This window comes from Astyanax mexicanus, chromosome 8 (genome assembly GCF_023375975.1).
Source record: "Astyanax mexicanus isolate ESR-SI-001 chromosome 8, AstMex3_surface, whole genome shotgun sequence".
Lineage (NCBI taxonomy): Eukaryota > Metazoa > Chordata > Actinopteri > Characiformes > Acestrorhamphidae > Astyanax > Astyanax mexicanus.
This window is the reverse complement of record NC_064415.1, coordinates 25,400,645-25,415,689: the sequence shown is the minus strand read 5'-3', so window position 1 is coordinate 25,415,689 and position 15,045 is coordinate 25,400,645. Positions and strand designations below refer to the sequence as shown.

The window sequence follows — 15,045 nt, the reverse complement described above, 5'->3', positions numbered from 1 at the left end:
TCAGAAACCAATAATTGCTGGAATAACCGTTTTTTTAATCACACGTTTCATGCATCTTGGCATGTTCTCCTCCACCAGTCTTACACACTGCTTTTGGATAACTTCATGCCTTTACTCCTGGTGCAAAAATTCAAGCAGTTCAGCTTGGTTTGATGGCTTGTGATCATCCATCTTCCTCTTGTTTACATTCCAGAGGTTTTCAATTTGGTAAAATGAAAGAAACTTATAATTTTGGTGGTCTCTTATTTTTTCCAGGACTGTACATACTCAGACACACATTTGGTGTTCTTTCCTCTGCTTGCTTAACTCTACCTGGGTTTCGTCTGTTGACTTGACCAGTAACCGATCAAGCAAACACAACCCACACATCCCCTACAAATGAAATTAGAACAGAACAGAAGAAGCCCATGTCTGGTAAGTTCCACATATCCATTATCATGATGAATATATGAGTTAAATCAATGTTAATCTCAAAGAAAAGAGTACTGTGATTTCTTTACCCACAACCAATATAGATAGCTACATAGCCCCCAAAGCCTCTAAACCCATGTTTGTCTGCCAGTCTACCACTCAACATGAATCTACCCATAGAACATTACTGTGACTGCTGCTGCTGTCTTACCTTATTGGCCACAGCATTGACGTTAGGCCTGGCATCATAGATGGTGAGTTTGGTGGTGCCGTTGGCCTCACGAATGATGTCCAGGTAGCGCTCGTCATCCTTGTTGCGCTTGCCGCTCATTCCCACCAGGGGCTGACTGCAACGCATGATAACTGCTTGGTTGTCCCTGTGAATCCATGACAGCACCTGAACACACCAAGGTTTAGAGATGCACATTATAAAAAAAGGCCAATTTAATCTAATGATACAGTATTATTTTCTCACCAGTCAATCAGTGTTTTGTGTGAAACCAATTTATTCTAGTTCTATTTAATTCTAAACTGGCGACAAGTCAGTGCATCAAGCCAGATTTTCTTAGCAGAGGAGCATTTAGTATTTAAAATATAATTATTACAGTGTTAATAAAAATAACCTATAACAGTTAGTAAACTGTAATTGAAATTCTACCAGCATTTAACAATATAAAATTCTTTTATCTACCATTACAACTTTGGTAAATGCAGGGATACACTAAAGATTTAACCGAAATTATTTGGTTGAAAAAAAAAAAAAAAAGTTTATTATAGGTAATGTTTGGCCTTTTTAGTAGTTTTGTCTGTGCAGTACAGTGTTTTAAAAATATACTTTTATATTTTAAGTTTGTAATTGCTTTTTACTTTGGAAAGCAAAATAAAATACATATAGGCAATTTACATTTTCATTTTACATTATTAAGTTAAGTTATTAAGTTATAAAATCTACCTATTATGCTGCATGCAAATAAAAAATGCCATCCATCTGTAGATGTTTTTCAAACACAGTAACACAAATATAGATTTTTTAAATATTTTCTTTCTATGAAGGCCATATACATTAAAACCTTAGTCTGACACTGAACATTTAATCAGATTGCTCATATTCCATGGTCCATTGTCATTTTCAGCATGTAGGTTTTTAGCAAGAGCAAAGTTTGTGTCTAAATAAATTTAATTTAATAAAATTTGACAGAGACCTGAAACTGGTTTAGACCAAAGTGATCTGAACCATATTGTAGGACCTGCAGTTCAGTTGTTTGGTATGTAAACACCTGGTAAGTACTCCTAGAGAATCCACACCTGTTAAAACTGTCTAAACATAAAGTATTTGAAGAAAGTATTTCTCAAACAAACAAAGCAGGTAAGAAAGTGTCCTAAATTATAATCATCTTGGTTTGGTGCTTTCTGCTCTTTCCCAAGTTTAAGGCTCACCGGTATACGACAGCGGGAGCGGAAGGTTGCCACTCGCCGCAGGTCCTCCTCCGTAGCTTTGAAAGGAACCACCAGAATGGTGGGGTAAGTGTCACACAGCTCATAGTTGGAGTTGATAAATGAAATTCTCCACCTCTCATTGGGCAGACCCTATAGAAAGCAGAAGGCAGAAACAGCAAGGTAAGCGTCTGAACCTGAGACACAACTTCTCTTAGTAAAAAATGCTCGACAGCAAGACCTGATCCCAAAGCAACATTCAATATTAATGATCCTGAAAACACTGCTACAATAAAAGAGAGCTACGTTTTTTTTTTTTTTAAGCTATTTTGCTGGAATTTACACCACCGGATGAAGTTATCAGTAACTCTGACCTTTCCTCTAATCTTGGCCCTTTCAACCTTTTCAGACAAGTTAAACTACACAAACTTCTACACATCCGAAGCCGTAAGCCTGTGATGATATTACACACGACTAAGCCCATGTGCAAATTCTGTGCACATAAACAAGCCCGGGTGGAACATGCTTGGAGAGATGATCGTGCTTATGTAAGCTGCAGGATGTAGGATGATATAAAAACATGTAGAAGACCAGACACAAATATTTACATTGAATACACTGAGCTCTTGAAATGGGAGCAAGTTCACAGAAAAGGGTGGAAGCGCCAGTTCAGGGTAAGTAAAGGGGCTGAGGCTGTTCTAAGACCAGGACTTTCTTACCTGTCGCCTGTACTCATCCATGGGCTTATAAACGTTCCAGCCGTTTTCCTCAAACTTCTCCTGACTCAGAAATGCAAAGAGTGGCTGCAGAAGAGACAGAAGAATTTCAAATAAATAAATTATTCACATAAGTCTGAAATAACATTACTGATGTATACAGCATTAAAGCCTATAATACTTTAATGCATAAACTAACATATATATGAAGCCTTCCACTCTGAGCATACATTGATTTACAAATAAATACTATTATAGTCACAATGACACAAGGCAAGGAAGGCTTCTGTCAGCAACACGTTCTGCAAGGGAAATATGACCCTGAGTGGCAGTGAAGTTTCTTCAGATGTTCTACTGATCTGTGGCCAAATGTATATAAACTAAGAGACAACAAGCTATCCGAGTGAAGTGCTTGAAACCCTTCCTAATAAGGACACCACACTTCTCTTCTATAAGACTTAAAGGCCTATATAGGCCAAAAAAACTACTTTCCAACCATTCATTCATTTCTTTCTTCTTCACTTTTTTAGAGACATTTGGACAGGCAAATATTCTCAGACTGTTGTGTTTAAGAAGGCCATGGAGCTGAACCAAACTAACATGGTGATAAGAGCTTACAAATGAGAGGTTGCCCATCTGACAGTCAAGTGGCAGACAGGCTAGATCTGATCCCGGATATCTGATCTAGGAAGCTAGATGCTAACCAGACACTGTTGACATGGTCATATTGATAGATTATATCCAACGGTTTTCTCTTCAATCATGAGCGTTAATTTCTAGTACGGCTTTAATAACCAATCACAGGGTAATGGTGTTGCATATTTTAATACAGAAAATTAGAAGTTATGTATTTCAGTAAGTGTGATGTAAATATGTCTTTGGCTTTGTCTGTATTAGGTTAAATGACGTCCAAAAGTTCCCTCACCTTGCTTACTGTTTTCATTTACTTGTCCAAATGGAAGATTTGCTGTATTAGTTTACCTAATGTTAATTGTTGAAATCGCTGAGAAAACTAACTTCTTATGTATCAAGAGGCCACATTGGCTTATGCAGTACAGTAAACCAGTATGAGATAAAAGCAAGACGTGGTCAACCTGCGATAATGTTATCAATACAACTATAACCATTAAAACTCAACATCCTGAGAAGTTTAAAAACATCATACAATAAGGTTAGGCTACAGAGCATTAAAAATAATAATAAGAAAAAAGTGTGTCTGACATTACAACAAAACACTGATGCGAGTTAATTTTTTCTATTAAAAAGCAGTTCCACCACATGATTTGAGCAAAGCAATCCTTGTTGTTAGTTGGCAACCAGTAGTCAATGAAATGATAAACGTATGGTATCATCCAATCAGATTGTGTGGTCAAGAACCAACTGTTGTAAACTAGAATATACAGACTCAACCCCACACAAAGATGTTTTGTCCCATTGAAATACAAATATTTAAACCATTTTGCTCCATAAATTATTGTTTTAGCATTTAAGTTCCTGGAATTCAGTTATTGTATTCAGGAGATTTGGGAGGTGGTCACTATAATTAGAAGAATGAGTGCAAACCAGCACGCTTCAAGTACCAAGTAATGAGCATTGTCAGTATAAATGAATATAGCAGTGTGTTTGAACTGACCTGTCCATGAGAGAGGGGAAAGGCGTATTTAAAAATCTCTCCAAAGAGGTCTCTACGACTGTGGCCCTCCTGCTTTAGAGCAAACCGCAAGTTCCTCATGTCCTGCAAACATACACATACACACACATACACACAGGTGCATTAGGCAACACCTCAATAAGTTATCAGAGATGGTCGCAATGTTGAGATAGAACCATGAAACTTTGGGCAGAATAGCTAAATCTAAACAATCTGGGTGGCAGGAATTCAGCTCCTTTTTTGTAAAATAGAGGGTAAATAAAAAAAAATCCAAATAATCTTAATAATTGATTTCACCTAAAAAATTACTTATCCGCATTATTTTTTTTTTATATAATTTAAAACTGGGCTTCATTACTTAATGTTGACGAATCTGTTAATAATTAAATAAAAAGGTGCAGTCTTCAATAGTAGAGCATTACCTTGCAGGTGATGTCTAGGCCGTAGGAATTCTCCCCTCGACTGGAGGCTCCACCCATCTTCTCTATTCTGCTGATATTACCCAGGGGTACATCTAGGGTAACTGTGGATTCCTGAGAGAAAGGGGATACAAGAGATAATTATCAATTAGCATTAGTTAAATGTGACATGGTATTGTGGAAACTTAACTGGTTTAGGAAAATTCCTATAGTAAATAGTTGTGCTTATCCCTCCCCTGTGCTTATCCCAACAGGTATTTCCATAACAGCAACATTTTTCAGGTAATTTTAAAGTATTTCTATTGGTCCATTTATCAAGAAATTTTGTAAGGGACTCAAATTATGTTGTAAACAAAAAATCGACAAAAATGCAGATACTTGTTTTTCTGCGACGATATACTGAATGTTAGCACTTTACAGTGTACTATACAGATTCTGACCTCTGGAGCGATAATATAGGGCTAAATAGAATAAGCAACATGCTATTTGCACAATTGTTAGTTTGTGCAAATACTGGTGTACCGTACTTAAACTGAACCACTACACTGCACACTGTGTACCATTAACTACACTGTGACTTGTGTACCATTACAACCCTAGTGTATATGTGTATATGTATATGTATATATATATATATATATATATATATATATATATATATATATATATATATATATATATATATATATATATATATGTAAACCTCAGCAGCTCAGTTCAGAAGACATTCTGCACAGTTTTAGAATTGAACAAATGTTCCGTATAAGCTCAGGCACCAGCCCATACTGGTACAACAGGAAAACCCCAAAATAAGGCAACACCTGTTCCATTTATCATCAAATATTAATAAACTTTTCCACAGGGAAATTCCAAGTCCTCCCTCCTTCTTCCCTCTTTACCCTTCCCTCAAACCCCCTCTTTCCAGCAGATCATGGCAGCAGCTGAAACTTCCAGCAGGACTGCAGGTGCCTCCCTCACTGTGTGCCAAATGCAGTCAGTGCCAGGACAAAGATGAAAGAGTCCAGATATGATGTTCAAACACTTCCAATCTTCTTTTCAGCCCTATCTCTTCTGTTTTTACACCCTGCTGCTACAGATAGACAAACACGATGTGCGGCATTTCTGGGAGATAACGTGTAATCCAAACGGGAAAAAGAACATGCCCAGAAAAAAAAGAGAGAGAAAAAAACGAAGGGAGAGGGCTTTTTCACAAACAGCACGTTAAAAAAAAAAAAAAAAAAAAAGAGTAAAAAGAAAGAGACAGAGGGTGTTTCTGGAGGACCTGGCGAGGGTTCAGAGGGACTGTGTGTGGTTGTTATAGGTAACTGTGCTGAAGAGGTGAAGGAGGAAGCATGACTCAGACTGAAGTTTCACAGATGAGCTCACGGACACCACAAAAACACACAAACACTGCAGCCTCAGGGTGGACTGCTGTAGGAAACGTATACATGGCCAGCCCATACTAACTGCTGGTAAAATGTTTTGCTACTCAAAAGCAGCATTCATCTCTCTCACACTCACTCACACACACTCACCGTGTCAGTGCTCCTGAAGTACAGTCTGTAGTTGGTGATGAATACTTTCCCCTTGAGCGCGCCATTGAATGGACACATGTAGATGAGGTCTTTGTCTGAGGGAGAACAGACGTAGTATTGAGAGGATTTATGCATTAATAAAGATCAGTAGGCAGTTGCAGCAGCTGAATGAAAGTCTGACTGTAGAGGAGTTTAAAAGTAAACTCTCCCAAACTTCGAGATCACAAGTTTTAAAACTGAATTGGTTGTAGACCAGTTTCAGCTAGTGCTGGTCAATATATCCTAAATATTTAGATGTTCAAAATGATTTTATACAAGGTCTAAAAATTAATTTACATAATACAAAAATGACAATATTGTATTGTAATGCCTGCTACTCTGCTAATAGTTCACTAATTTTTATTCAATTTGTGAATAATTAAAAGATCATCAAACAGGTGTAACTGAATTATAATGCTTTCATATTCTCATTATACAGCTCTGGAAAATATATAGAAACCTTTTTTATAGGTATTTATAGGTAATTTATATGTTTGTTTTATTCTATAAACAACAAACTAACTTCTCCCAAATTCCAGATAAAAATATTGTTATTTAGATGCAGGATCCTGTTATGCAGGAAATGAGAAAAGATGCAGAGCTTTCAGACCGCAAATAATGCAAAGAAGACATTCTATCCTTCATATTCATAAAGTTTTAAGAGTTCAGAAATCAATATTTTGTGGATTAACCCTGGTTTTTAGTCATAGTTTTCATGCATCTTGGCATGTTCTCCTCCACCAGTCTTACACACTGCTTTTGAATAACTTTATGCCACTCCTGGTGAAAAAAAATCAAGCAGTTCAGCTTGGTTTGATGGCTTGTGAACATCCATCTTCCTCTTGATTATATTTTAAAGGTTTTCAATTTGGTAAAATCAATGAAACCCATAACTTTTAAGTGGTCTCTTATTTTTCCAGAGCATTCCAGAGCACCCCTGGCATTAACTGAGTCTTAAAAAGGACAACAACAACATTGTTTACCTTGATGTTTAAGACAATACATCACCATAAAATAGCTACTGTTATATGCCTAGTCTATGCAAACATGTTTTGATATTCCATCACTTCACACACTACTTTATAAACGCACCTTAAATCTCTGACACCAAGATGCTGCACACCGTTAGTGAAGTAATGCATGATTTGGAAAAGACCTCACACCCTGTTCCTACACTCCAAATGAAGTTCAGCTGGTGAACCTTGCTGCACATTATTAACATCTAGATTTTACATGCATGACAAATACATTTTTGATGAATATGAAAAACAATATTAGTATGTTTGTACATTCCTAAATCCTAGTATGTTCCTGCACAAAGGTGAACACTTTCACAGACAGACAGACCGACCCTCAGACAAACACAGAACCCACAAAATCACATCTCTCTCTCTCTCCAAGTGTCTGTAATGAAATCCTGTTGGATTCTGTGGTGCAGTAATAGGAGTTGTCAGATTTGAGCTGTGGAGCAGCACTGGAGCGATTCAATGTGGCAATCCAAGAAAAGGTCCTTCTAAATTTAGCACATCTAACCAAGATCTAGCAACCTCACTAACGTTTACTGACAACATGGAAAAGCAGGAATGACCCAGTGACAGGATAAACTACAAAATGCACTGGAATACTTGTGAAACTACACTAAAAAAAGGCCAAAGAGCCTTTTTAGTGCACTATATGTGAATCATCAACTAAGCACAGTGCAGCTTGATTAAGGGTGTGTCAGTGTGCCTTTGCCATGATAAAGACGGGAAAAAAAACACTTTGCGCAGTTTGAAACGTGCATAAAGCATGTACTAATTCTCCTAATTAATCAATCATGGGTGCTTCATAACATAAAATAAACCAATCATCGTCTCACTTGCCATTCCCTTTAAAAGCACTTCTCAGAAAAGGAAAGTGACGTGCGGATTCAGGCTGTCTAGGTGTGAGACATCATTTACGGGAACAGCAACTTCATTTTATTTTCGATTCTGTTTATTATTGATATAAAAGTTGGGTTTGTGCACTGCTGCGTGTCCTGAGTATGTGTGTAACGACTGTGATAGAAAAGAATGTCTGACTGTTGCCTGATCTCAGGATTCAAATCAGACAGTGGGGCATCTGTGTTTTACGTTGCCAACATAGCAATATGCAAGGAATTTACCTAAGAGCCACTGCCAGTAGAAAAGGATTTGAACCTGTTGGCTTTGTGCTTTAATTCCAGGCATAGTGGGAGCCCACTTTCAAGAGTGTTTCCATACTGAATACTAATTGTATTCGAACTAACACAGTCTAAAGAAGGCTACTGCTGGGACACTGATCATAAAGCAGCTAGTGATGCTAACCCATGATGTGCTGTCAACAATAGGTGGTAATGTTGTATTGATGTGTGACATTATGGATTTTTGTGGAATTGTGGAAATGGAATGCACCATTCATCTGGCACTCACTATGAAGCCATGACACACTGGCCAGTGATCAGTTTTACTGGAAAATATATATATATATATAAATAATAATAATAAAAAATAAAATAAAATAAAAACTCACCTATTATTCTCTCTTCTCCCGGCAATAAGGCCACATCTGCAAGCAGCTCCATCTTCAGATTCTCCCTGGATGCCTGTCATCAAAACACACAGAAACATCAGGATTACATGGCTGTGCGTGTGTGTGTGTGACCATGATCCAAGATCACACATTTCGATTGACACCAAACCATAGCTTTCTAGTAGTGTAGTCACATTACTACACTACTAGTCACGTCAGACTGAGCTGTCTGAATGTGTGTGTACGTTTTTACTGATTGGTGACCAACAATAAGTACAGTGTCTTCACCCACTTTCACTTAAGGAGAGTGAAAGGATGGCTGTGAAGAGAGGTAAAGAAGAGGAACAAAGAAGCAGCGGCTCTCTTTCACTGTCTGTGGTAAATGGTAGCGTGCATATGCGTGTGTGTCCAGATCGTCTTTCTCTGGGCCATTTTCCTGCTGGCAGCTGAAGCTTAGTGAAGCAGAATGTATGCGGGAGAGTGACACTCACTAACACACACATACACGCACGTTTGATGCAGGCTGATAGGCAGAATGGAGCAAGGCCTGCTGGGAAGAGAAGCATTATCACAAAGTGTTGCAGGTTTTTGTTGTTACTGCCATTTACTGTTACCAGGAGAGCACAAGATTTGCAAGAGAGGGAAAAGAAAGGGTGCCAAAAAGGACTAACAAATTACACTATGAAAAGACAAAAGACAGGAAAGGTCTGACAGCCAAATACTGCACAGAAGTGATCAGTGTCACACTCTCACACAAACACACACACTGTTGTTTCACCGGCTCTCACATGCCAGGTGTTCAGCTGCAGTGACATATGTACAATACAGCAGCTAAAACACCCAAGCAAGCCAACTCACTGTCTGCCTGCCATACTCTCAGCTCAGGCCAGAAGACCAATCCCTGCCAACACGGACACTGTGCAACCGCGTGTGTGTGTGTTTCAATCCCATTAACCAATTTCTCTGAATGTTGTTTTATGTAGAATTAAATCTGCTAATGAAAAAACTATAAATATTAAAGTTACAGTATACTGTTACATTCTGAGGACTGTGATTAAACTGCACATGATTTTATTATACCTTTAAACACTCTGCAAGCTTTGTCTTTGGGGGAGAGAAATGAAATGAAAATGTAGTACTACTGGTTTTTGCACTACAAGTTTCGCTACAGATGTTAATGGCCCTGTTGCTGCCAGTTAGAATTCAAAACTGGTTTATCTGGACCACTGACCAGTTTTTTTCTTTCAACTGAATTAACATACCTTTTAAGAATAAAACTAAATAAAACAAATATGTTACTACAACATGATTAAAATACATGATCACAATATATGCAAATATGCACAACTGTTACTGGTACACTAGTTGTAAGGGAGGGGCTCTAATTGTTAAATAAGTGTCTTGGTACACTGTTATAACATGTGGCTCAAATGAATCTCAGATCACCTCTTGAAGTGGTTTGAGAGGTTAGAGTTTTATACTTACATTAGTTTTTAAAGTGTCTTTGGTGTGTTCCCACTTGCATTTTTATGTGGATTTGTCTTATCCTGATGTAATCCTATTACATAAGTAGCACAAAGTAACCAGGTGTAAAAGAGTCTAGATAGTGAAGGGCCTTTTGAGGATGCCTATTATTTTCCATTTGTTGAATTTTGTTATAATGATAAATAACGCACTCAAAAAACAGTTGTATACAAAGGTTTGGGCAATCTTTTCAAAATTGTACATTTATAATATTGTGCCTGAACAATTACAAAACACAATCTTCTCAACAAATCCTAATGCACAGATAAGCATTTTAAAAACAAAAGCAAATGTTTCAGAATGCATGGTTAATTAGTAAATCAGGCCTGAGGAATGCCAATAATAAAAAAAAATATGACTGGCAAGCTGCATCCAATTTTTTAAATAAAAAAAAAAAAAAGAAACTTAGGGCAGAAATTTATGAAGAGATAACCATGCATTTACACCATTGCCTTTTCAATGTTTTGTAGTAAGTACATTATGACAATGTCCTCCACTGTCACCATGTTTACTGTGGTTAAAATCTTTGACGATGAACTGCCCTCTAGTGGACATATTGTTTAATATCCATGCCAACATAAAGGATACAAAGAATCATGTGGGCAGTGACAATTTCAGTAGAAATAAGCATGTGCTTATCTAAGAATGTGCCTTAAGTTACAAAAACTAAAGCAATCAATGCCCAAAAGACAAGAGAAGGCTGAAAGAAAAAAAGCCAAGTAATTTCAGCATGCATTTTAAAAGTGCAGAATCTTAAATGGCATATGCAGGATTGCAAGTGGTCAGGATGAGATGAAAAAAACAAGAAAACCAGTCAAACAACTGCTCATATTTTGGTTAAACTGCCAAACAAAAACAGCATTTAACCATCTCTAAAAAATACAGGGGGGGAAAGGAATTTGGCCACATATTCCCAAACTATTGCATGCAAATGAATATATCTCATAAAAAAAACACACACACACACACACACACACGCTAGACACTTCACTGAAGGTTTAAACTGGCATTAATTAAAGAAGTTACCAGGACAGAACAATCGCTGGCTAAATGAGCACATTGTACTGTTCTATTAGGCTGCATGAGCTATATAGAATAGGGTAAGGGAGACAGGCAGCTCTATTGATGACAGTGATGAGCATTATTTATTAATGCACTGAGTGAAAGTCGACCTAACAGAATAGAAAGCTTTGTCATTATACACTTACAGGACAATGCATTTAGCCTACACATTCTAACGTAAAAGAATTTTTTTTTGTGAAAGCTATTAGATGACCTGTATATACAGTGATTCTCTAAGTATTAAGACCACAGGCTACTTTTTATCCTGAATGACAACTGATGCTGCAGATTTGTCTAAAATAGAGATACAATGGCTCAAATAAAAATAATCAGGTAAATACATAGCTAAAAGTGTATTTGAAAATATAATTACTTTAATAATATTTAAATCTACACTGTTATGGATACAGTATATTAACGTTTTAAATAAAAATCTTATACTTTTTCTTGACAAACGAACCAATTAAAATGCTACAAAATTACATAAAACAGAAGCTTTTTACACCAACTGTTAAGTTTTTGTTTTTTTGTACTTTTATCATACAAAGTGATTTCTTTTCTGAATTTCCTTAAATTATTTTATTATACAAACCTACATACAAGTGTATGAAAAAATATCTTTTGAAGCTGTAATACTGTGTATGTTACAATATTGAAATGTTATCAGTATCTTCCAGCAATAAGTCTGACAGGTCTCACTCACACACACTCACGTTTTGGCTGGAGCTGTTCTCCAGAGGACTGGGGCTGTATGCCGGTATGGGAGCCGAGGCCATCACTGGGTCTGCTGCTTCCACCACTGCTGCAAGAGGACAAAAGAACCACTAGTGAGAAAACCCAATTGGACTGAGGACCTCGTTTTCTTGCTAAGATAAACTGATAAATAGCATGTGTGAAAAACCTTTATATTAAATTAAAAAAAAAGCAGTATGTAAATACTGCATACACTAATCTGTCTAAACAAACAGGCTTCAGTAATGACAGGCAAATGGTCACACAGGGTAGAAATACAGACACAGATAAGAACACGTGGTTTAGTGGAGTCACACATCTGACACAACGGAGTCACGCTGACACTCTACACAGATCTCACATTAAGGGAAAAGTCATTGACGAGGAATGAGAGTGGGGTGACAGGGGGCCGTACAGGCTACAGTTGCATTAGTGCATGAGTGACAGACACAGGACTGGTAAGTTTTAGGCAGCAGTTCCAGACAAGCATTACTCAGGTAGATGCACGTACACTCCCACAACTCAAGCCATCAGTATTCACTGCACTTTATGTTTATGAAGAAACACTTTACAGCCTCAGCAGAGTAGATAAACAGGTATCAACTAAAGCTGCACATTATATCATTTCATCATTACCATCACAATGTGTGCATGCACAATAGCCTTGTTTGATAGAAAATATCAGCCACTTCAATACACATTAGATCATTGGCTTTTGAAGAAATCTGGTAAACACTTCTGTATTTTTTTAAATCAAATACTGAAGGACAAAAAAATATCAAAATGTAGTTTTCACCCTAGTAGTAAAGTAGTTAAGACACACACTAACAAATAGTGTTCACGAGCAGTGATAGGCAGGCGTCTTTCTTAAGGCAGGACATCTCAATCAGGAATGTGAAGGGAGGAGAAAGCACTGCTTCCCATTTTACTTCCCCAAGCCCCTTTCTGCCAGCACAGGGGACTAAACCAGCAACCTGTAGCCCAAAACCAACTTCTTTAACCTTTAGACCATGGCTGCTTTATTATTGATAAATAAGGTGGCACAATATTTCTCGTCAGATATTAAATGTATCTTACAAGACTTATGCACAGTTTACCAAAACACTTGAAAGATTTGTTTGAAATAATAATGGAGAGAAGATGTTTAGTTTATGATAAAACCAGCTGCAGTAAGTGCACACTGTTCTGTATTTTACTGCATATGATAAATCATACATAATTGTGTAATGAGTGTAACAATTTATTGACATCTATTACAAGATGTTTACTTACTATTTTCAAATCACCTGCAGTTTTGCATTTTGTGAGTTTTATTTAAATGAAATTTTTTCAATTATATATTTAAACTTAATATATCAAATGTAATATACATTTATTGTTAACATCTTGTTTTGTTCTTGTGAACACAATATTGTTTCTCGTCACACCCCTTAAGGACGGACTAATTTGGACTGTACATATCTGCCAATGTGATACACAAAGCACAAAACATATATATTTATGTACACAGAAATCAGAACTACAAGGGTCAGGATTTTAGAAAAACACAACATAAACCGGCATTTAATGTTAGGAAGTACATAATCAAATTCCCAGCAGGATGACAGGATAAAAGACATACTGCAGTGTTAAAAAAGGCCAGATCATATTAAACAGTCCACTTAAGAAAATAGGTCAAAAAGGAGGTAAAACTGTTAGCTATTCACTAGTGACAATTCCCCATTAAGCTTTAGCTGAACAGCCAGGCCCAGCTCTCCCCAACTCCAGCAGAATGCAGCGTTCACCTACGCAAATATCTTCGTTCCGATCCAAAACACAAAGTCTGAAGTTACCACTTGTCTAAATTTAACTCCAGTCTCTGTAATTAACTGCAGCACAGGCGACTGAAAACGAGCATCGCTCAGACAGTTTCCACCCTTCACACTGATACTCTGGTTGAAGGAGAACTAGTTAGTTAACTAGTGGACCTGGACTGGTAGTTAGCAGAGAGGCAGACACCACAGCAAACACAGACAGACAGACAGTGGTATCGCACTCAAGGCTATTTATAAAGATGACGGAAAGGGGGAGGGTGTGACAGCAATTGTCAAAACTTTACAGCCACACTGACGCACAAACTTCAAACGAACAGGTTGATGTTACATATTACTGGTCATTTTAAATAAAACATTGGAGATATAAGTTTAATGAACATAATTAGATAATAATTTCAGTTTTGGTTACTCAGTAGGCGCCCCATGTCACCTAGGTTAGTCATATCATCACCTAAAATTAAACATATACAAATCTAGTTTTAAGAACCACAGATTAGCTAACTTAGCTAGTTAACTAGTTAACATAACTAATATGTTGGTTAATAGCTAGCAAAAAGATGTGTTTAATTTAAAGATTTCGGTTCATTTTAAACATTTCAAGCAAGAGTTTCTGCATTAAAACAAAGCAATAAAACACTGTGGTGAACTCTGACCGGCTGTGGCTTGAATCACCACCCTAAGGAGACTTTTAAACTTCAGAGCAGAAAAATAATAACATTTAGAGATTAAACGTTTCCTCGTTCAAAAAAAAAAAAACTCCAGCACTTAGGTTTGCTATATAAGCTATATAGCTATAAGTATATATACGTACATTCATATACATACACAACTATATGGACAAAAATAATAATAAAAAAAATCAAATGTGCGTCAGATCCTGAGAGCTTAATTGTAAAGGGCTATATTACTAGACTAACTCTGAGCTTATGTATTTGTTAGCTGAAAATAGTTTTTCTCGGTAAATAAATGGAAACACACCTTAAAAGATTGCACATTTCCATGACTTCACCAAAGCCTTTTATTTTTTTTAAACTTATCCAGGCCTGGGAATTGCTATTTTCAAATTACATGACTTTTCCAGGTTTTTTTTATGACCGAATCAACCCTGCTATATTAGCTGGTTAAACAAAAGGAAAATCCTAAAACTGAAAGTTATGGACCTCTCCTTCCCCAAGCGAG

At 36.9% G+C, this 15,045-nt stretch overlaps 1 protein-coding gene across 3 annotated transcripts in view; it reads right to left on the bottom strand.

Annotated features, from left to right (window-relative positions):
- Positions 1 to 15,045, bottom strand: part of mtm1 (myotubularin 1) — a 29,883-nt gene that overhangs the window by 14,218 nt on the left and 620 nt on the right. For 2 of the 3 annotated variants that reach the window (XM_049483103.1, XM_049483104.1), the window contains exons 2-9: positions 12,034 to 12,122; positions 8,735 to 8,807; positions 6,167 to 6,261; positions 4,635 to 4,745; positions 4,195 to 4,296; positions 2,565 to 2,648; positions 1,849 to 1,998; positions 623 to 808 (exon numbers count right to left, since the gene is read on the bottom strand). In XM_049483103.1, coding sequence (XP_049339060.1) covers positions 623 to 808; positions 1,849 to 1,998; positions 2,565 to 2,648; positions 4,195 to 4,296; positions 4,635 to 4,745; positions 6,167 to 6,261; positions 8,735 to 8,807; positions 12,034 to 12,096 — 864 coding nt within the window. In that variant the 5' untranslated portion in view covers positions 12,097 to 12,122. The remainder of the gene's footprint in view (positions 1 to 622; positions 809 to 1,848; positions 1,999 to 2,564; positions 2,649 to 4,194; positions 4,297 to 4,634; positions 4,746 to 6,166; positions 6,262 to 8,734; positions 8,808 to 12,033; positions 12,123 to 15,045) is intronic. The other variant, XM_049483102.1, reaches the window with a different exon arrangement.